A 22,597-nucleotide genomic window follows, 5' to 3' on the forward strand; every position below is an offset into this window, starting at 1 on the left:
CCCCAGACTTCTGTCTCCTCAAATTATAGATTGCTATAATAATTAGGGGTTTTCATTTTCACTACTGTAGTAATACTTGATAGAGTGTTTTTAAATTTTCAAAGTGCTTTCACATCTATTATTTTATTTAATCCTCTCAACATCCTTGTAAAATTGGCAACGCAAATACTATCATTCCCCATTTATAGATGAGAAAATCAAGGTACAGAGAAATTGTGGCATTATCCTAGGGGGTAAACTGGGTAAGAGTGCAGATCAGGTCTCCTCACCCTCAGCCCCAGGTTCTTTTCTTTCAACTTTGTTTAGTGAGAATTTAAGTAAAAATGTCCTGGTGTTGATTTAGAATTGGATATTATAGATTAAATTTATGCAGGTATCTCTTACCTGTTTATCTTATTTTCTGTCTCTTACCTGTGTTCAATTAAATTGAACTTGATATTAATCTTTTTCCTTAGGATACTTATGCACTAAGCCAAAAACTATAGTTGTTTGGAGAGAATTCAATATTTGGTGACAATAAATACATCCCCATATCCTTTTACCTATTGACAAAACTTAGTACCGAGCATATTAAATATAAGTTGGTGTCAAATATTTTCAGATCATAAAGTCTAGAAAAAAGAATCGTAGATGGGTCTTGAAGCCCAAATCACTGAGCAGCCAACAATATGATTTTTTTAATTAAACTTTTTATTTAGAGAGAATTGCAGTTTCCCATGCTGCTGTGTAAGAAATAATACAGAGACATCAAACACATTGCTGGATTCACCACCTCTCCCTGTGGTTATATCTTGCAAAATTATAGTACAGTGTCACAACCAAGATGCTCACATCGATATAGTCCAGATACAGAACATTTCCATAGATCTCTCCCCTGGTAGCCAACAATATGTTACTGTTTGTTTTATGCTGCTGTTTGAGGGCAGATGGTTAGAGTAATTATGTGGCTTTCTTCTGCCATATTGTGCAAAAAAAAATTTGTATTAGCAGAGCAACTTAAACTCACTTTTCTGGCCCACACTGACAATCAGATGGGTAACACAGAGCCACAGCATGCTGTGATTAGTGAAGACTGAGCATCTTTCAGATTGCTATACCGTGGTCATGCTTGGACTCCTTTAGCGTTAGCTGCCTCGTGGTCCAGGTAATTTTCCCTCCCAGCCCATCTACTCACCAGACAAGGGTGATTTTTACAGATCCATTGTTGTACCAACTCTCAGCCATGAAAGCATTTGGCCTTTTTGTTACCAAGCCATTAGGTTCTTGGTGCAGTGTCTACCCTGGGTGAACTCCCAAAGTTGGGCTATCTCAGTCTTGGCCTCATGCCTGTTTATGACCTACTCACAGGTAGCACCACTTAACTTGCTGCCAAAATTATCCTTACACCCTTCCTGTAACTCTCATTCCCCTGTGGCCTTCCAGCCAGAAATGCGGTCCTTGGACCTGGCTTCTCAGCAATTATCCCTGAGAGGGAAGATCCTGGAGATATCCTGAGAGCACGCAGAGCTTCCCCACACCTTCAGACTTGCACCTTGCTGTCCAGAAGCTGCCTAGCCCTCCTTTCCAACCCACAATGGCCAGTGCCAATAGCAGTGCGGGCATCCGGTGGTCCAGACAGGAGACACGAACTCTTCTCTCCATACTAGGCGAGGCAGAGTATATTCAGCGCCTCCAGACTGTGCATCACAATGCAGATGTCTATCAGGCTGTGTCTAAGCGAATGCAGCAGGAGGGCTTCCGCCGCACCGAACGTCAGTGCCGCTCCAAGTTTAAAGTTCTGAAGGCATTATATTTAAAGGCCTATGTTGCCCATGCCACAAGTATGGGTGAGCCACCACACTGTCCATTTTATGATACGTTGGATCAGCTTCTCCGAAATCAGATAGTGACTGACCCAGACAACTTAATGGAGGATGCTGCTTGGGCCAAGCACTGTGATCAGAACTTAGTGGCCTCTGACGCCCCAGGGGAAGAGGGAACCGGCATTCTAAAATCAAAAAGGACTCAGGCAGCTGATCATCAGCCTATCTTGAAAACAGTTAAGGAATCAGATGAGGATTGTCAGCTAAGAATCAGTGACCGGATACGAGAAACCAGTGACCTTGAGGACTCCTGGGATGAATCCTCGGGTGCAGGTAACTCCCAAGCATGTGAAGAAGTCGGGTCCCAGAGTCATGTGGCTCTAAACGTTTAGCTGTGTCTGTTTGGATAGTGTCCTCTTCAGCATAGTTCCTGTTTCTGCCTCATTCTGCCCCGCGCACCTTTTTAAAAACCTAATAGTAAGCTAAAGGGTTCCAGGTTTTCAAAAGCTATGCCCCTGGCAACATAAGGTATTAGAACTCTTTAAACCTAGAAGTGCTCTCTAGAACCAAACTAGTTCTGGCATTATTAATAATGGGTAGTCAGGAAATTGTAGGTCTAGAGTGGGTTGGATAGCTATGTACAAAGGGGTTCAGGAAGGCAAGGGAGAAGTTTTAGAGGTGAAATTAAACAGGTCACAATTGTCCAGATTAAGGAAATGGATTCTTCCCAGTCCCTGGTGGAAAGAGGCTTTCCAGGAACAACCATAGTTTTATAATTTGTCTCAGTTCTGCTGCTGGGTCCAAGCATTCCCTTAGCAGGAATGTTCTCTTTGCAACATTGTTGCTTTGTTTTTCAGGGTGCTCTCAAGGGACCCCCAGCTACAGCAGCTCCCACAGCCTTTTCAGAGGTGCAGTTGCTCCCTGTCAGAGCAGCCCCATGGCCAGACTGGGTGTGTCCGGGGAGCCCAGCCCCTGCACCAGCACCAGCCGCAGCACTCCTGGGGTAGCCTCCACACCGCAGACTCCAGTCTCCTCTTCGAGAGCTGGTTTTGTTTCTGGTGGGGATAGGCCCTTGACCAGTGAGCCCCCTCCAAGGTGGGCAAGGCGAAGAAGGCGGTCAGTGGCCAGGACTATCGCAGCCGAGTTGGCAGAAAACAGGCGATTGGCACGAGAACTCTCAAAGCGGGAGGAAGAAAAACTGGACAGGCTGATTGCTATTGGTGAGGAGGCCAGTGCTCAGCAAGATACTGCCAATGAGCTCCGCAGGGATGCTGTCATCGCAGTCAGACGTTTGGCAACAGCAGTGGAAGAGGCAACTGGTGCTTTTCAGCTAGGCCTTGAAAAATTGCTTCAGAGGTTGATTTCGAATACCAAAAGCTAGGAACCAATTACAAAAGGCTCTGTTTCCTAAACTGGTAGAAGTCTAGTTCCTAAACCTGCCTTCTGAATCCCTGGCTCCTTTTCTGTGTCCTCAGAAAAAAACATGGATGAACCATTTATATCCAGATAGTACGAAAATAATTGCTAGTTCATTTTCCCAAGATTCTCCACCAAATGGAAGACCGTTCAGAAATGCCAGGGGAGGCCTAATAGAAAACGATGGAGCCACGTTCTAGACAGCTGGTTCATCCTAGCTTTGTCACAGATGTGAAGCAGTTTACCTCCCTCCAGTGGTTTCCTCATCCTTAAAATGGGGATCAATAATAACTCCTGCCCTGCCTACCTCACAGGGTTGTTGTGAGGATCACATGGTTCATAGATGTGAAAGGGTTTAAAAGTTTAAAAGCACTATACACATTTAAGTTATTAATTCATATGGCCTTGGCTGAGGTAAGGCAGATTAGTTTACAAGATACAGAAGTATGGATATATACTGTGACTTCATTGCTTGAATCTTTCCTTTGCTGGTCTAACTTGACTGCTTCATGGAGTTTGAAATCTTAATTTTTAAAATCCCTGTGTGGCTCATTAGACGACTATAAGCACAACCTGTATTTGTACCTTAATCTCTTACATTTCCACTGCTGTGTATCTGACATATCTACTAGTAAGCACTGTTTTGTCAACCCGTCTTTCTCTCCTTCATTTTACTGGTTCTTAGTCTCCTATCAATATAAGGAAATAAGAAGTGCCAGGGAGCCGCCATTGTGTGTTATGGTTTATATCGATAATCTTCAATATAAAATACTGGCCATTTTATAAAATATTAAATATATGTAAATTCTTTGCATTTCATATTATTTGGGTCCCTTTATATGCCTAAATTACATCTTTAAGTTTCGGTTGCCATTGGAACATTGTGGAAACAATTCAGATTATATCAGTTTCCAATCCGCTTTTTAGCTGATTTCATTCTTTTCTGTTATTTTTTTGTCTAGTATGTTATACAGGGCAAGCCCTAGAAACGTTTCCTTTTGAGGAGCTTTCCAAGATTCCTTTTCCTCAGATGTTGTAGACAGAAGTTTATGTAGTTAATGGCATCTGGTGGAAGAGAACAGCTTTGTTTCCTCTTTAACTTTGGGAACAGTAGAGGATGGTGTGGATAAAGATTGCCTGCAATAGATGACTCCTTTTAAGCACTAGCCGTGAACAGATGAGCCTCCTCCACACCCCAGACACACACTGGGGAGAGATGAAGGTGATAAGCCACACTTCTGATTTACTCTAGAAGGGAAGACATTACTCTCTGTCATTAAACTAACTTAAAGCTTTTAGTGATTTACTTAGTACTTTTAGGAATACAAATAGGAATCTTTAGGATTTAAAAAGTTTTCCAATAATCTAGAAGTTGGAAAAATAACAAAGAGTGGGCATGTTGGGGGAGGTTTTATTTTCTATCTTGCAGGCTCGAGTGCTTAGCTAAATGCTGGAAATGCACATAGGTGGAGAAATGGTCAGAGCAGCAGTGGGAGCGTACCCAGAACCATGAGTAGACGGCAAGCGAGCTGCTCTGCCAAGCCAGGGGTGGAGGTGTGAGGCGGCTGGTGTGGTAGAATATGCTGGAATCCAGTTAGAATTCCTGGATTCGAATCCTGTCACAGTTTGTTTCATCAGACAAATCACTTGCCCTTTTCTATTATTTTTTTTTTAAATTTTTTTGAGAAAAAGTCTCACTGTTTTGCCCAGGCTGGGGTGCAGTGGCACAATCTTGGCTCACTGCAACCTCAGCCTCCCGAGTAGCCGGGATTACAGGTGCATGCCAACATGCCCAACTCATTTTTGTATTTTTAGTAGAGACGGGGTTTCACCATGTTGGCCAGGCTAGTCTTGAACTCCTGACCTCAGGTGATCCACCTGCCTCGGCCTCCCAAAGTGCTGAGATTACAGGTGTGAGCCACCGTGCCCAGCCAATTCATGCCTCAATTTCTTTATCTCCGGATTGAGGGATTTGTATTAGATTTTTTTTTTCCTGGTACCTTCCAGCTCTAAAAAAATTTGAAATAGCATAATAAAAGACAAAATGAAAATGAAATTTTAATTGTAATATTTTCTATCACAGCAGCATATGTATATTTGAAATACTGGTAACAATTTTAAGGTAGCATTCTGTGGTATTAATATTTATTAATATGCTCATGAACTTCTAAGCGCCACACCAGACATACAGACTCTTTACTTTAAAAGAGCATATATTTAAGGCATTGAAATGGATACAGCTATATTCATTCTCAATTGTCTTAGGCTATTATATGGAAAGATATGTGTCAATTATAGGTAGGTAGGTAGGTAGGTAGATTTTCTGGAAACACAGAAGTACTTGACGGAGAGTTAGGCCTGTATTCTATAAATCTATTAATGGTAGCAAAGTGCGTAAGACAGGGATTTCTTTGAGATGAAAGGATTGCTGAAGAAGAGCATTGGAATTAATATGTGGATGTAGTATTGTGAAATTCAATGTGTAAAGTAACCCTAATGTGGGAATAAAAGTCAAGGGAAAGGTCTTGAATAAGTACACAGAAAAATAGGCTAAAAATATTAAGGGGAGGGAAATTGGAATACAGGGAGACAGTGTGCAAGAAAGCAAGCCAGGAATCTGCCTATGTGGTAGACCCAACTATTACTTCCCCTTAGAAAAGCTTTTCCAGCATTCCATAACTCAGGTTCCTCATTTATAAAGTGGGAAACTCATAATTGTCCTACCTACCTCACAGGGGTGTTGTGAGGATCAAAGGAACAGATGAATGTATGAGCACTTTCAGACGTGTAAGGCACTGTTATGTAACAAGTAGGGGAAAGACTCTGGAGCACATTAGTGCTGGTGTGTGCCAAGCCCGTGGGCTGCTGACCGTAAGGGATATTCAAGTAGGAGGAGGAAGAGAAGATGGCATTGCTAATAAAGGTTGTGATACACAACCATAGGATTAACTGCCTCCTCAAGTCCATCATGTAAATAAGGTGCTATGTATACCAACTTCTCACCACCTTTGTTTTTCTGTTCAGTAATCCTGGTGTGGACAAATAAAGTTTTCACTTGTATGTAGTTGTGGGTCAGTCCACTACTTTGTGATGATGTCTGTGGTCCTTTGTTGCCTCCATTCTCTGCTTTGCTTTCTCCTCTGCTAAGGGTCTTGCATGTCTGCGGCCCTCGGAGCTATATGTGCTTTCTGTCTTCAGAGGAGAGCGGCCCTCTTTATAAAGCAGTTGAGAAATAATTTTCCATTTCTAAGAGTTCTGTAAATTTTGTAAAATATCCTTCCTGGCAAATTCTCTTGTCTGGGTGGTAGACAACCTACGCGTAACAGTATAAATTGTTCTGGTTGACTTAAATTCTAAAGAAAACAGAACTAGTAAGTGTCATGCTGAAATTCTAATATTGGTGCAAAACCCGCTATGAGCACACTTTATCTATTTTTCCTACTCTTAAAGTGTTTGGGATATAGTTAATATTAAATACTGAGTTTAGGAAAAGGAAGAAGCAAAGAGTTTAATGGAAAGAATACTAAACTTTGTATTGAAGTTCTGAATGCCAGCCAGTTATGCCATTGATTAGCTGTGTGACTTTGGGCAAGCTACTTATCTCTTGTCCTATTGATATTTTAGGTGACAGAGAAGGAAGTATGAGGAACCTGCAAGTATTCCAGAGTTCTAAGCCAAATTAGTCCTTTTTAAACCCCGTTTGTCTGCCTCTTAACAAGTTAAGGTCTCCAGATGCTCTGTAACCCTTCAGCAATTAGCCACTATTAATTTTCAACTTCTCTTATTAAACAAATAGAATAGTCACAGCTCCTTGGAAGAAGGGTTTAATGAAAGGATACTAGTCTATTTTATCTTAATTTCTAGATGACATTAAGCCAAGAATCAGAGATTTCTATCCCTGCTCAAGGGACAGAAGAACTGTGATCATTTACAAGATGAGTGGGAGGCAGCCTGCTAAAGTGTGAATAATAGTAGCGTGATAGAGAAGACCTAGGCTCACGTACTGACTCTGCCCCTTGTTAGCTTATAAGTTATTGTCCCTCTCTGAAGCTCTTAATCTCTAAAATAATACCTGCCAAACACACCCCACTTAGGTGTTGTGAGGATAACATGAGATAATGTACGTGAAAACATTTTGTAGTCTGCATAAGTTGCTTATATCTGTATATATATGCATATGCATAGTACTCTGCACCTTTCTATAAACAACATTCATAGTTTTGCTCAACCTTTTGGTTTCTGGAGTTGGTGTGTGTTCAGAAACCAAGCAACGAAGATGGTCTTAGCTAGTTTGGTTTGCCTTTAGTTTGCAACTTTCTCATCTCAGTGGTTGGGTCTTCAGAATCATAGGTGTGAAACTATGATACAAAATCATGGATATTATGAAAAGTCACCTCAAAATATGTAGCACCTATTAATAGCACAGCCAGAACAAGAAAGCTATTTATTTTCAAATGCAAAGATCAGTACTTTAGTAGAATTACTATAACCCTTGTAAATACTCCATTTCTATCTTCTGTAATATTTGAAGACTTTTAGTATTAAGCAGCTTAATAACTTTGTTAATATTTTAGTATTTGTTCAGTGATATTGTGAAATACAGTCTTCTCTAAACTTTATATATCTACAATACTGATTTTAATACTTAGCTATCTTTATCTTTCTTTATGGACAGCTCCAATGATCCACAAGCTCAGAAATACATCGCGGAAAGTAAATGTTTAGTGAGTATGGTTCTGTTATTGCTTCCCTGTTACACAGAGTAATTACCAAGGTCATAACATGGAATGTTGATTTGAAACTTTGCATTTTTATTAAAAATTATTTATTTAGCATAATTATAATTTATTTTATAGGTCATTGAAAAAAATGGGAAATTACGATATGAAATAGATACTGGAGAAGAAACAAAATTTGTTAACCCAGAAGATGTTGCCAGAGTGATATTTAGTAAAATGAAAGGTATTTAGCAAAAGATATATAATAGTTACCTTTAATGATCTTTTGAAAGTTGACCTTAAAAAAAAAGTTAGAGGTATTTTTAGATCTTGGGAGAAGCAGAGTGATTGAACAGATAAGTAAGGACATATAAACTGTCGACCTAGGGCACTAACTGGGTATGTGCCCGTGGTTAAATGACTTGCCTTACCTGACTGTGATTTCCCTATAAGTCATATAAATGAATTAGGCCAAATAAGAGTTTTCCAAACATAGTTAGTGGCCGAGTAAGCTTGGTGAATAGTGGCACTTCAAGATTGACAGTATACTGTGAACAATAATTTAGGCAGACTAAGTAGGTCTGATTTTATCAGCAGTTCAGACAGAGGCTCTGAGCTGAGTGGTATTCTGTCGAACAATTTGGGAAATTCTGGAATAGATTGTTTATAAGGCTTCCTTCAGCCCTGTAATGACGTTAAGAACTTGGGGGATGGAAGGCAGACTTTAAACATTATGACATTGTGTCTTCACACGGATGCGTTAGGAGCTTATTCTCCATGGAGTCAGTCTAATTTAGAAGATGGTTGATACTGAAGCCTAAGAGCCAGGCTGTTTGGAAAGCTAATTCTGTGTCCAAATATATCACCAAAACCACAAGAAGTGCTGCATGATTTCAGAGCGCAGAGAAGAAAATTGACGGGGCGGGGGGCGGCAAGCAAGTGTATTGGGAAATATGTTAAGTGAGATCTTTGTCATAAATTAATAAACCTCAGAAAGTATCACTTGTCATTTTCTTCTGTCATCAGAATTTTATATTTTTTAATATGCAGAAACGGCACATTCTGTATTGGGCTCAGATGCAAATGATGTAGTTATTACTGTCCCGTTTGATTTTGGAGAAAAGCAAAAAAATGCTCTTGGGTAAGTATATGGGGTTTATCTTACTGGCTTAATTAAAGGAAATACAAAATCACTATATAGTAAAAGGTAACATTGTATTTTAAAGTACCTTAGGCGATAAAATTGTATTTGTAAATAATTTAATAAGGTAATGATCATTTTTATATGTATATATTTGATGAAATGCCAAGAGGCCAGGTGTGGTGGTTCACGCCTGTAATCCCAACACTTTGGGACACTGAGGGGGGGTGGACCACCTGAGGTCAGGAGTTCGAGTCCTGCCTAGCCAATATGGCCAAACCCTGTCTCTATTAAAATACAAAAATTAGCTGGACATGGTGGTGGTGCCTATAATCCCAGCTATTCGGGAGGCTGAGGCATAAGAATCGCCTGAACCCAGGAAGTGGAGGTTGCAGTGAGCCAAAGTCACGCCACTCCACTCCAGATTGTGTGACAGCGAGACTTCGTCTCAAAAAAAAAAGCCAAGAGAACATAAAATTAAATATGGTGTACCTTCAGCTGTTTCGATCGGAAACATTTTAAATTACCAGGTTAAATTGACATTTATGAATCTCTTTGCCTTAATTTTGTGTAATTAAGGTTTATGTGGGAATTACATGTGCAGTTTTAGAAAATATTTGTGCTTATTTCTTCACCTTAGATCTTAACATCTAAACAGAAAAGTTATAGTTTTTACAGGTCATTATGCAAATGTATTGGTGTGCTTTTATGCCTTTGCTATGCAGGATAGAGTTTCACATAAGGTTCTGGGCATTGAAGTTGCCTCTGAGGCAGAGAATTGCCTTATGTACTTTTAAAAACCGAACACTAGATTAAAGAAATTGGAAATTTTCAAGTGTTCTATAAATTTGTCTTTCTGCAGTTTTTGCATAGGCATTTTTTTCATTCAATAAATGTGTATTGATTACTGTTTAAGCCACACTGTATTGAAGGTTGAGTAAATAGAGATAAATAAGACATGGTTTCTGATTCACAGAATTAACAAGATAATTACGTTAAAGTGTGGCAAGTACTTTGAATGGGGAAGTTCTGGATAGCATGAAGACAGGACACCTGTCCTAGACTCTCAGAGCCCCAAAAGACTCTCATCTTTTGAACTTTTTTTTTTTAAACATGGACATTTTTGAGAGCTTTATTTGTCTTATTCAGTACATGTGCTTTTTGCTTTCTTTGTGAAGAATATGGGCTCTGAACATTACAATTTTAAACAGGAAGTGATCTCTTATAGTCATTCATTTCTTGTTTTCTATATTCTTGCTTCTAAAGATCATTATACTTCATGTTCTACTTACGAAATTTTAGTAGCTTTTGTATAAAATCTTTAGCAGAGCATTTCTAAAAATGTAGAATTGAACATGTGATAAATTAAATTCATTGAAAGCAAATTGTTCACAGAGAAGCAGCTAGAGCTGCTGGATTTAATGTTTTGCGATTAATTCACGAACCGTCTGCAGCTCTTCTTGCTTATGGAATTGGACAAGACTCCCCTACTGGAAAAAGGTAAGGATCATATTTGCAGTTTTAGGTTTTTTGAGTGCAGAAAACATTTTAGATTATAGAGATTATATCAGTAAAGATTATTATGTAATGCAGTGGTTCCAAACCTTTCTGGATGGAAAAACACTCTTGCCTAGAGTTTTTCAAATAGTTGAGAAAGATGTCCTAGGAAAGCACAGAAAGAATGTAATGGGAGAGAAGGTTGAGCTTTTATGCACTTGTCGTATTGCCCTCATTTTGTCCCTTTTTTGAGGGAAGATTTGAAAATTCGAGGCCTGGCCAGTTTCCAACTCAAGCTACGACACTGCTGATTTTTCTACCAATTCCAGTTATTAGACATGTTTGCAGATAATAGGTACTGTTATATACATTTGACAGGGCAGGAGATGGATTTAGCATGAGGTTTTGAGACTTCTTTTAATGATGAAATACTAGAACATACTTATCCCTAATATAGCTGTCAATATGTCTTAATAGAATGGATAGTCGTTCAACTTTAGAGAAGTTAATTCAGATGCAGTGTTAATTTTACGTAATTGTTTCACCTCATTATTCGTATCTCCTAGTTAAGCAAAGAAATATGTGTACATCATGAGGAAATTATTTTTAGATAAATCTAAGAATATCAAATTATGAGTTTTAATACATGGGGAATCAGGAATTAGCTCCTAATTTTGCATATGTAATATATCTACAGAACATGCAATTGCATAGTAACTTGCATAATATTAACACATAGAATTTTTATGTTCAGTTCTCTTAAAATTCACTATAATCACAAATCTCTTGATTTACTTTGAAAAGTTCGTGTTTTGAACTCCTTACTCAGAAGAATACAGTTGTATCCACATGACTGAGGAAAAAAGAACTTTGATTTGGATGCAGAACATCTCAGATCTAGGCTTGATTTGTCAATAAGTGACTATAGACAACTTAGTTATTCACCTGAGATTTTCTGTTTCCTCATTTGTAAATTAAAGGGATTAAACTAAGTGACTTCTAATATCCAACTTAGTTTTAAAATGTTATTCCCTGATAACTTACTTTATCTTCTCTTGAAGCAATATTTTGGTGTTTAAGCTTGGAGGAACATCCTTATCTCTCAGCGTCATGGAAGTTAACAGTGGAATATATCGGGTTCTTTCAACAAACACTGATGATAACATCGGTGGTGCACATTTCACAGAAACCTTAGCACAGTATCTAGCTTCTGAGTTCCAGAGGTGAGTGTTAATGGCCTGAATAATACCTTCTGATTGAGGTTTTCCTTCACATATTTTAATTTTTTTTCCTAATTTATTTTAAGTTATCCTGCTGCAAAGGAGGGTGTGGTTTTTTCATTGCTTGGAAACTGGATATTTTCATATCTAGAGTTATGTCCTGTCCAGGCAATTCAAAGAAGCAGAGGCCAGGCTGCCTAGTGCAGTGTGCTTGGATTTTTCACTTAGTGTAAAGAGACCGTCAGATACTGAACTGCATGAACTTAGATTTTAATTCTTCAGGTAGTGCTCTTCTGTCTGGATAAAGGAGTGTATAGGCACTGGGCTTCATTGCCTTCTGAACAGTTTTTAAAAGTTTGGCTCTGGTGAAGATTGCATTACGTTATCTTCATATTCCAGTGAGTTATTGTCTTACGGAATATTTATCTTAATTACTCATCTGCTGCTAGGAATATTTCAGTCTTGTTACTGGATATAATTACTCTAAAATTCTAACCCTTTTGGATGTTACAAAAGTCAGATATGTAAAGGTTATACTTTGGGTACTGCTGCTCTAAAAAAAAAAAAAAGTGTAATTGAAATGGTATTTTAGCCAGTTTGACTAACCTAATTGGTTGAAGAAGTCTTGAAAAAGTCATAATGTCTCACTTGTTTGATAAAGACCTATACTGCTTTTTGTTACAAAGATGTTGTTTAAACGAAGTCATTGATCACTACTTAGTAAGTAGTTTTAAACATGAACTCATATTGGAGATAGTGGAATGTAATTTTACATATTTTGTTGTATGTGTCAGATTTTTTTGAAGAAACACTTGTAGGTTGTTTTTTCTTTTTAATGCTTGACAAATAATTTTATGCCATTAAACAGTGATTGTGCTGTGATTATAAAGGGTAAAATAGGAGACTTTGACGCTGTTACATAAATCTCCTTATCTCCTTTAACCTCTGTGTCTCACCTGGAAAAGGGTGATATCTACTCTACTTTCTTCAGAGTACAGCCTATTATTACAATTATATAATGCAGCAGTTCATGGTTACATAATGTAGCAATTCAGAGTATTAAGGAAATTGGTAATTCATTTTTCTTGAGGTGACCCCTTTAATTGCACAGAGTGTTTTAGGAAAGTTTAGAGGGATTAGAAGAGAAATACTAAAATCCGAAATAAAATATTGTTTCACTAATTTATTTTATTTATTTATTTATTTTGAGACAGAGTTTTGCTCTTGTCGCCCAGGTTGGAGTGCAGTGGTGCAATCTCGGCTCACTGCAATCTCCACCTCCCAGGTTCAAGCGATTCTTCTGCCTCAGCCTCCCAAGTAGCTGGGATTACAGGCATGCACCACCACACCCAGCTAATTTTGTATTTTTAGTAGAGATGGGGTTTCACCATGTTGGCCCTGGTTGATCTTGAACTCCTGACCTCAGGTGATCTACCCATCTCAGCCTCCCAAAGTTGGGATTACACGCGTGAGCCACCGCACCCGGCCTGATTCACTAATTTATTATTGTTTGAATAAGGATTATCCAGATCTTAGTTACAATGTTGTAAATGGCCCAGTAATTTTAAACCCCAAAGGCTATGTTTTTAATTCAGATCCTTCAAACATGATGTGAGAGGAAATGCGCGAGCCATGATGAAATTAACGAACAGTGCTGAAGTAGCGAAACATTCTTTGTCAACCTTGGGAAGTGCCAACTGTTTTCTTGACTCATTATATGAAGGTCAAGATTTTGATTGCAATGTGTCCAGGTAAAACTGAAGTTCAAAAAACTTTTTAAAAAAATTCCAAGAACATGTTTGTTTAGGTATAATTTTCTTACTTTGGGTTTTTTGTTTGTTTGTTTGAGATTTATCAACCATCTATAATGTCTTCACTTTTGGGGTCCAGTTTTTGTCAGACTAAATAGCTGTTACCAGAGTAATTACATAAGTTGTGATTGCTTGCCCTGTTATTTTATGGCTACAATTAGGAGTGTGCGAAGGCATCCTAGAACCTTCAACCTAGATCCTACAAGTGATAAAGTACAAAGGGAGGACGTGCTGTAGTCTTTGTGTTGCATATTTGCTAATAATAATGATACGGCCTATTCAAACCTCTCAACAACATAATAGGTGACTTTGAAGCATAGTGAAAATTTCCAAGACTGCAGTATATATTTTTTTAGGATTCTAGTGACTGTATTTGGTTAAATTCTCTTTTCATCTGTTTAGTTTAGCTTCTTCACTTTCCCCGGGCCTTCATGAAGACTCTAGATCTGCACTGCCCAATAAAAGAGCCACTAGCCACCTGTGGCTGCTTAAATTTAACTTACTTAGGATAACATTAAAAATGCAGTTCCTCTGTAGCACTAGCTGCAGTTCAAATGTTCAGTAGTCATGTGGCTAGTGACTGGTAGAAAGTCCTGTTGGACAGCTATGCTCCAGATCTTTGAAGAAAGAGTTCAGGCTACAACTCAAAAGATAGAAAAGGCATTGCATTGAATTAGAATCTCTTTTTGGACAGAGTATGTGTATTTTTCTAGTTCCAGAATTCCTTAGGGTTAAGTTTGTCCAAGTCCTCGGTATATATTTGCTTTATTAATCAGTAATTAAGAAGGAAATGAAATTTATAATTTTTCATTAGGGAAATTTTGCCTTTGTCACAAAGATTTCAACCATAAAAGTATGCTTTAATATCTATAAGGTTTATAGATATTAATAGATAACATTATTTTTTAAGCCACTCATCTGCATTTAAGAAGTTCTGTATGAAGATTAGGGAGTACATTTTTCATGACCATAAATTTTTCTTAAAACTTTGTTATCTGCCAGCATTCAATTTCTCAGGGAGTGCGGAGGGGCTAAACTTATGTACAACATGGTCTCAAACTGTCAAGGGAAATTATTAGAAATAATGTTTAAAACTTTAACATATAAAAATGGCAGAAACTTTCAAATGATGGTTTGATTAGGGTCAGTAGGTTTATTGTTGGGAATGCTATATGGGTATGTGTTTTTAGATTTGCTATTTTTTGGAAGCTTATAAGTAGACCATAAGCGAGATGGGCTTTCACTTGAATTTGATATTATCTTCATATATATGTAGGTGAATGACCTAGACCCTCCTGTCTCCATGATATTGCATCACTCTTACTTAATACCTTATGCTTATGGTAAACCTGTCATTCAGAGAACTATCATATTAAGTTTTGGCATTACTCTTCACAAGAAAAAGAAAAGTGATATTTGTTTGATTGTACTGAGCCCCGTTTTGTCTTTCTCTTGTCCCTGTGTCTGTGTGTTTCTGTGTGTGTGTATGTGTGTACAGAGCAAGATTTGAACTTCTTTGTTCTCCACTTTTTAATAAGTGTATAGAAGCAATCAGAGGACTCTTAGATCAAAGTGGATTTACAGCAGATGATATCAACAAGGTAATGCTTTTACATTTTTCTTAATTATTTTAGGTGTAGTTTCAGACTTGGAATTTAGGAAATAGCTCTGGGTACTGAAAGAATATTTTAATGCATTTAAGAATTTTCTTAGATTGTGTAAATGAATAAGGAAAAATTGATGAAATTTTGATTAATGGCTCTGGTGAAATCATTTGTATATATTCAGTTTCCTAGCAAAACAGAATAATTGCTTTCCAGTATATTTTTTATCTGTAAGCATAGACAGAAAGATATTTGAGTACTTGCTATGTGCCAGGCACTTTTTCCAAGAGTTTTACACGTATTAACTTGTTGAATACTCACAATAACTCTGAGGTCGGCACTATTATTTATCCCCAAGGTAAGCACTATTATTTATCCTAGTTTTGTAAGTGAAGGCACCAAGGTACAGGGATTAAGTAGCTTCCTGAAGATCACACGGTAAGTAGTAGAGCCAAGATTTAACCCAGTATTGTTCCTGTGTCTACTCATAACTAGTATACCAGGCTGCTTCCTGTTCCTTGCTTAGGAACATATTTTTAGACTTTCAAAAAAATTCAAATGTTTAGTATTTTCTTTTTTTTCCCCCAAAATTATTTCTCTTCCTTGAACATACTCTTTTTATACATTTAAAATGAGCCAGGTGCGGTGGCTCAAGCCTGTAATGCCAACACTTTGGGAGGCCAAGGAGGAAGGACTGCTTGAGCCCAGGAGTTCAAGACTAGCCTTGGCAACATAGTGAGACCCTGTCTCTACAAAAAACAAAATTAGCGGGGTGTGATGATGTGCGTCTGTGGTCTCAGCTTCTTGGGAGGCTGAGGTGAGAAGATCACTTGGGCCCAGGGGGTCAGGGCTGCAGTGAGCCGTGATTCGTACCACTGCACTCCAGCCTGGGGACAGAGCAAGACCCCATCTCAAAAATAAAATAAAAATAAAATGTATATGATTTTTAAAATTTTCATTATTGAAGTAGTAAGTATTCATGTAAGAAAATTCAAAATACCAAAAGGCAGCTGTATTTCTAACTTGTATAATTTGTATGCATAGGTTTGCTAGCTATAGTTTTGTGAGTTTTTTTAATAACAGTTCTAATTCTGTATGTACAGTTTTGAATTTTGCCTAATTTATATAACCAATTTCCCCCCATATTACTATAGTCTTTTTAAACATAATTTGAAATAGATTGCTAATGTCCTAAAAAGGAAACGCACTGTCAGTTTTTCACTGTGGTCCTGTTGTAGACACATAGGTTGGGTTTTTTCCTCCCCTGTAAGAGAATGATGCCTGTCTTTATACAGAGACGTTTATCATATTTAGGATTATTCCTTAGAGTAGATTGCCAAAGTAAAATACTAGGTCAAGAATAAAAATAGCTTAAGACTATTTTTACCTCAAGTTACTTTCCAAAAGAATTGAATTAACTAATATTCCCATCAGCAATATATAAAAGTATAGATTTTACTATAGCCTTGTCGACACTGAGTTATAGCATTTAAAGATAAATTTCCAATTGACTGTTGAAAAAAGATCTTTTCACTTTATGTTTCATTGGTTACTAGAGGATTTGTTTAAATGTTTATTCAATTTTGTTTCTCCTTGTGTGTAAATTTTTATCTCATATTATTTGCCCATTTAATCATTTAAATCTTTTTTTTAAACTTGTGCAAATATTTTACATAATCGGAATATTAGCTATCATGCACAGCAGTCTTCCTTTGAGGCATTTACTTCGCTGTTTAGTTTTGGTCCTGCTAGGGAGGAGGGTGTTTGACTTACTCTTGATCTTTGACTCTGTTTCCTCCAGCTGCTTTGCTTGGATGTATGGCAAATATGAAATATACTTTTCTTTTAACTTGTCTATACTTTGACAGTTTTATGTTTTTAGTTTTTTTGATGTCTGCTATGTTGTGACAAATTTTTTTTGCAGTTCAATAAGTATATATTTTGTTTTTTTTTTTTTTAACACTTACAGTGTGGCAGGCATTTTGCTAGGTGTTTGAAGGCTGGGAGGTGGATTGTGAAGAATGAGGCATGTTGTATGATGGTAGTAAAACAGTGGTGGAAGGTGCATGGGCTTGGAGACAGACCCACCTAAACATGAAGCCTCATGGTTCTAATAGTTCTAGACTGGGCAAAATGCTTCATTTCCTGAGACTTACTTTCTCTTGTTATGAAAGTGATAATACTTACCTTACAAGTAAGTATTGTAAGTATAACTTACTCTATAGGGTTGCTACAAGGGTTAAATGAAATGTCTGTGGCACAGCCTGTTGCATATCGTGACAAATAAGCATCAGTTCCCTTTCTTAACCAACCGGTCGTGAAGCCCCCTCATTTCATTATCTTTCATAGTCCAATTCTCCGTTGCTTGAGTTGAGGCGGAATAGTTTTAGGTTTGAAATTTTTGTTAGAGATTCCCTCTCCAGATGTTTCTAAGACACAGGCTTTTGAGAACTTAATAATATGAAATTGTCTTCTTAGTGTGTTGACCTTGGTACAGTAAGAAAATACCCTCAACTCTCAGCGGTTTTCTGCAACACTTAGGTTACAGGTGGGCAGCTGCAGGTGGCTGCAGGTCCACTGCTGGGGCTCTTTTCCACTTCCTGTTCTAGGACCCAGGCCACAGGAGCAGCTGCCTGGGCCTTCGATTAGATAGGTGCATGTCAGTGCATTCACATTCAGTGTCACAGTGGGTATGACAGAGGGGCAGAGAGATATACCCCACCTACCAAGTTGTGGGAGTGAGTGGGATGGGTAATCCTCTTACGGGGAACGGGGAGTGAATGATAGGGATTTACATGTATTAAAACATTTAATCCTCACACAAGCTCCAGGAAGTAGGCGCTTCTATCTTCATTTTCAGATGAGGAAACTAAGAGGTTTCCAGAGAGGTGAAGTAATTTGTCCTGCAGTCATGAGGCTGGCACTTACATGATGAGGCAAGGACCAGAACTCAGGCGGCCTGTCTCCATCACCCGTGCTCTTCATGCTTGTGACCGTTGCCTTCTCATTTTAGTACCTGGGGTTCTAGTATGAGGAGAGTTTGGCTTTTTTTGGAAGAAATTCTCTCATCTCTTGCTTGAGGGGGACAGGTTTCTGGCCTGAGAGCAGAGAGCTTCAGGGTTCTTACTCTTGAATGTGCAGACTTTTCCCTTCTTCCCCCTTGTTTTCAGCACCATGCCCCACCCTGGTTCGTGCTGTATCTTTGTATCTAAGTTCTATCACTATGTGTTGACGACCTCCCTCCCTGATGTGGGAGAAGGTGCAGGTAGCCACCTGTTTAGGTGAGGGAGAAGCTGGGGGTGGGGGCAGGTGCAGCCACTCCACACGTGTGCTTTCCAGCCCTTGTGTTTTCACTTCTGTGCTTCACCCTCGCTTTCTGTGGTGTTTGGTACCTGGAATCCTATGCATCAGACCACCCTGCCTCTTTTCGGCTATCTCAAACTTCATCTGATTTACCTCTTTCCAGCTTCCAAAATTTGTTGAAATCTCAAACTCAAGATTTCTCTTCCATTTATTTTGCCTTTCTGTCTTTACCTTCTGAAATCCCTTTGTTGTCAGCTTAGTGGGCTTTTGTGAAAGGGAGCTTAGATAAATGAATATGGTTAATCCCTGTGTTTTAGCCAAGTTCCTGGGTTCTGTAGCTGCAATTTTAATAGCTCCATAGTATTTCATTGCATTGATGTACCGTCCTTCATAACACCCATTCTGTATATTGGATGTGTATGTTATACAACAGTCTTTGTAACTTGGTGGATGTCCTCAATTTCCTTAGGATAAAATTCAGGAGTAAATCCTAGATTTTAAGACTATTAGTATTTGTTATCAAATTGCTCACCAAAAAGCAACTTACTTTCTGAGTAGATGTAAACCTTAATTGTTAACATTGCAATTTTAAAGTTCTCTTTGTTTACAGTTCTTTTTTCAGAGAGCTTTAGAATTATTTTTTTCAACTTACATAAAGTCTCATTTTTTGACACAGTTGCATTAAGTCTACAAATAACTTGGGATGATGTAATAACTTATAGTATTTAGTTTCCTAATCACAAAGTTGGTATCTGTTCAAATCTTCTTTAATACTTCCTTGTTTTCTTAATATTTACTGTTAAATTATTGCTGAGTGCTATGGGATTATTGCTCTTGTGAATGAGATAATACTTTAGTTTTCTTATTTGTTTTTGCTGATAAACGAGATACCTGGTGATTTTGCTTATTTATCTTACATTTTGTCACTTTGTAAACTCTTTGGATTACTGATTTTTAATGGAGTCTTCTGAATTTCCTAGGCATACATTCAAACTTATTTACTGATTAACCCACAAATAATTATTGAGCACACCTATTCTACGCTAGGCAGATTCTAGACACCTGGGATACAGTAGCAGCTATGGCAAAGTCTTTGCCTTCATAGAACGAACAATATAGTGAGGATATACAGGTAATATGAAACAGATAAAATAATGCCCAATTGTGATAAATCTTATGAAGAAAATTAAGCAGGATAAGGGCCTAGCTAGTGACAGAGGGTGATTTTTCAGGTCAGAGTCCCCTCTGAGGAAGTGGCTTTTGATCAGAGTCCTGAATGAAGTGAAGTGATAGAACAAGCCATGTGAATATCTACCAGTGTCCCAGGCAGAGGAACAGCAGGTAAGAGTGTGAGTGGTGCCTGAGGAGCAGCAGGGAGGGTAACACGGGCCGAACTGAGTGAGCCAGGGAGACGGTGGACAGAGGTGAGCTTGGCAAGGAAACTAGGGCCCAGATCCCCAGAAGGAGTGCTCAGGCCTCAGTGTGAAGAGTTCACTGTAGATCGATGTAGGGGTCTGGATTTGGGGAGAGGGGTCTGGGCTGGAGACATGTTTGTCCACACATGTACTCTTTAAAGCCATGAAACTGGACAGGTGTACCCACGGGGGAAGCAGAGCCACAATACAGAAGAGATCCCAGGATGGGATCTTGGGACAGTTGCAAACTAGAAGGGCATCTGGCATAGGGGATTCCGGACCAGCCAGTGAGAAGGAAGAGAACCAGGAAGACAGGCAAAAACATGTCCTTAAGGAAGTGAGAGAGCAGCTGCCCTGTGATGCCAGAGGTATAGTAGGGTGAGGCTTAACCTCCTTGAGGATTGACCCTTGGACTTGGCAATGTGGAATGGCTTGTCAGAGCAATTGTAGGGGAGCTGTGGAGATAAATGCCTTACTGGAGCAGGTTTAATATTGAATGGATGGTGAGGTGTTGGAGACAAGTATAGACAACTCTCAAGTTGTGTTACAAGGGCAATAGGAAAATGGGGTGGTTGAGGGTGCTGGGAGAAGATGTATCTGTAAGTGGGGAGACATTTCTCTAAGATGTGTCCCTTTTGTTTGAGACTCTGTCCAAAAAAAAATGTAAGTTCTGATCATAGCAATCAAATATAAAACAAACAGAAGCCCAGGCTGGAATGCTGTGGCTCAATGTTACATCACTGCAACCCCTGTCTCCCAGGCTCAAGCGACCCTCCCACCTCAGCCTCCTGAGTAGCTGGGACTATAGGTGTGTGCCTTTTTGTATTTTTTGTAGAGATGGGGTCTCTGTATGTTGTCTAGGCTGGTCTCGAACTCCTGGGCTCAAGCAGTCCACCCATCTCAGCCTCCCAAAGTGCTAGGATTACAGGCATGAGCCACTGTGCCTGGCCAGAACTTAAATATTTTTGTGAATGCTGGATTCCTTCTTTTGTTCCTTTTATTAGGGGAATACTGTGAGACTTTTACCAACAAACATTGATTACTGGTAATTGGTTTGAAATAGATTTTATCAGCCAGGCTCGGTAGCTCACGCCTATAACCCCAGCACATTGGGAGGCCAAGGTGGGTGGATCACAAGGTCAAGAGATCTAGACCATCATGGCCAACATAGTGAAACACCGTCTCTACTAAAACTACACAAAATAGCTGGGCGTGATGGTGCGTGCCTGTAGTCCCAGCTACTTGGGAGGCTGAGGCAGGAGAATCGCTTGAACCTGGAAGGTGGAGGTTGCAGTGAGCCGAGATCACGCCATTGCACTCCAGCCTGGCAACAGAGTGAGACTCCGTCTCAAAAAAAAAAAGAAATAGATTTTTTTTTTTTTTTTTTTTTTTTTTAAGACAGTCTAGCTGTGTCACCCAGGCTGGAGTGCGGAGGCACGATCTCGGCTCACTGTAAGCTCTGCCTGCCATGTTCACGCCATTCTCCTGCCTCAGCCTCCCCAGTAGCTGGGACTAACAGGCGCCTGCCACCACACCTGGCTAATTTTTTTGTATTTTTAGTAGAGATCAGGTTTCACCGTGTTAGCCAGCATGTTCTCAATCTCCTGACCTCGTGATCCACCTGCCTCGGCCTCCCAAAGTGCTGGGATGACAGGCGTGAGCCACAGCACCCAGCCCCAAGAAATAGATTTTATCATATTGAGAAAGCTCTTTCTTTTCTTTTTTTTTTTTTTTTTTTTTTGAGACGGAGTCTCGTTCTGTCGCCCAGGCTGGAGTGCAGTGACACGATCTCAGCTCACTGCAAGCTCCGCCTCCCAGGTTCACGCTATTCTCCTGCCTCAGCCTCCCAAGTAGCTGGGACGACAGGCGCCCACCACCACGCCTGGCTAATTTTTTTGTATTTTTAGTAGAGACAGGGTTTCACCGTGTTATCCAGGATGATCTCAATCTCCTGACCTTGTGATCCGCCCACCTCGGCCTCCCAAAGTACTGGGATTGCAGGCGTGAGCCACTGTGCCCGGCCTTCTTTCTTTTCTTTCTTTCTTTCTTGACAGGTTCTCACTCTGTCATCTGTCATCCAGGCTGGAGTGTAGTGGCACAATCATGGCTCACTGCAGCCTCGAACTCCCAGGCTCAGATGATCCTCCTACCTCAGCCTCCCAAGTAGCTGGGACCACAGGCACATGCCACCACACCCACCTGGATAATTTTTGTATTTTTTGTGAAGATGGAGTTTCACCATGTCGCCCAGGCTAGTCTTGAACTCCTAGGCTTAAGAGATCCGCCCACCTCAGCCTCCCAGAGTGCTGGGATTACAGGTGTGAGCCACTGCGCTTGGCCTTTTCTATTTTTAAAGGAGTTTTAATATGAAGTGGGTGTTGTATTTTTACATATGTATTTTTGGACACCAGTGAGATGATCTTATGGCGTTGTTTATATGTATCTTAAAGCTATATAATGAATTAATAATTTCCTAATATGGAACTATCATTGTATACCTGGGATATAACTTACTTGGTTATGAGGAGGTATTCTTTTTTTCTGCAATAATTTATAATTTTTATATTATTTATGCTAACTGAGCATGAAAGATTAGATGGACCATTTCAGACTTCTCTACCTGACCTGTATCATCTGAACAAACTGACCCCTTTTAACATAAACACTGAA

The 22,597-nt window shown here is 39.3% G+C and overlaps 2 protein-coding genes across 2 annotated transcripts in view; both read left to right on the forward strand.

Annotated features, from left to right (window-relative positions):
- HSPA14 (heat shock protein family A (Hsp70) member 14) overlaps window positions 1-22,597 on the forward strand; it is a 33,514-nt gene that overhangs the window by 2,501 nt on the left and 8,416 nt on the right. Inside the window, 7 exon segments of the mRNA NM_001246372.1 lie at window positions 7,894-7,942; window positions 8,075-8,180; window positions 8,987-9,077; window positions 10,473-10,577; window positions 11,636-11,797; window positions 13,390-13,545; window positions 15,104-15,206. Coding sequence (NP_001233301.1) covers window positions 7,894-7,942; window positions 8,075-8,180; window positions 8,987-9,077; window positions 10,473-10,577; window positions 11,636-11,797; window positions 13,390-13,545; window positions 15,104-15,206 — 772 coding nt within the window.
- MSANTD7 (Myb/SANT DNA binding domain containing 7) lies at window positions 1,423-6,282 on the forward strand. Its single transcript, XM_054660771.2, has 2 exons — window positions 1,423-2,135; window positions 2,660-6,282. The coding sequence occupies exons 1-2, from the start codon at window positions 1,574-1,576 to the stop codon at window positions 3,181-3,183; spliced, it is 1,086 nt and encodes a 361-aa protein (XP_054516746.1). The 5' UTR covers window positions 1,423-1,573; the 3' UTR covers window positions 3,184-6,282.

Source organism: Pan troglodytes, chromosome 8 (genome assembly GCF_028858775.2).
Source record: "Pan troglodytes isolate AG18354 chromosome 8, NHGRI_mPanTro3-v2.0_pri, whole genome shotgun sequence".
NCBI classification, from domain to species: Eukaryota; Metazoa; Chordata; class Mammalia; order Primates; family Hominidae; genus Pan; species Pan troglodytes.

Bases quoted from the DNA above. Each gene is read 5' to 3' on its own strand.
- MSANTD7 (XM_054660771.2), top strand. From the start codon at position 1,574: ATGGCCAGTGCCAATAGCAGTGCGGGCATCCGGTGGTCCAGACAGGAG. The intron at 2,136-2,659 runs GTAACTCCCAAG...TTTGTTTTTCAG, and splicing joins GGATGAATCCTCGGGTGCAG to GGTGCTCTCAAGGGACCCCC.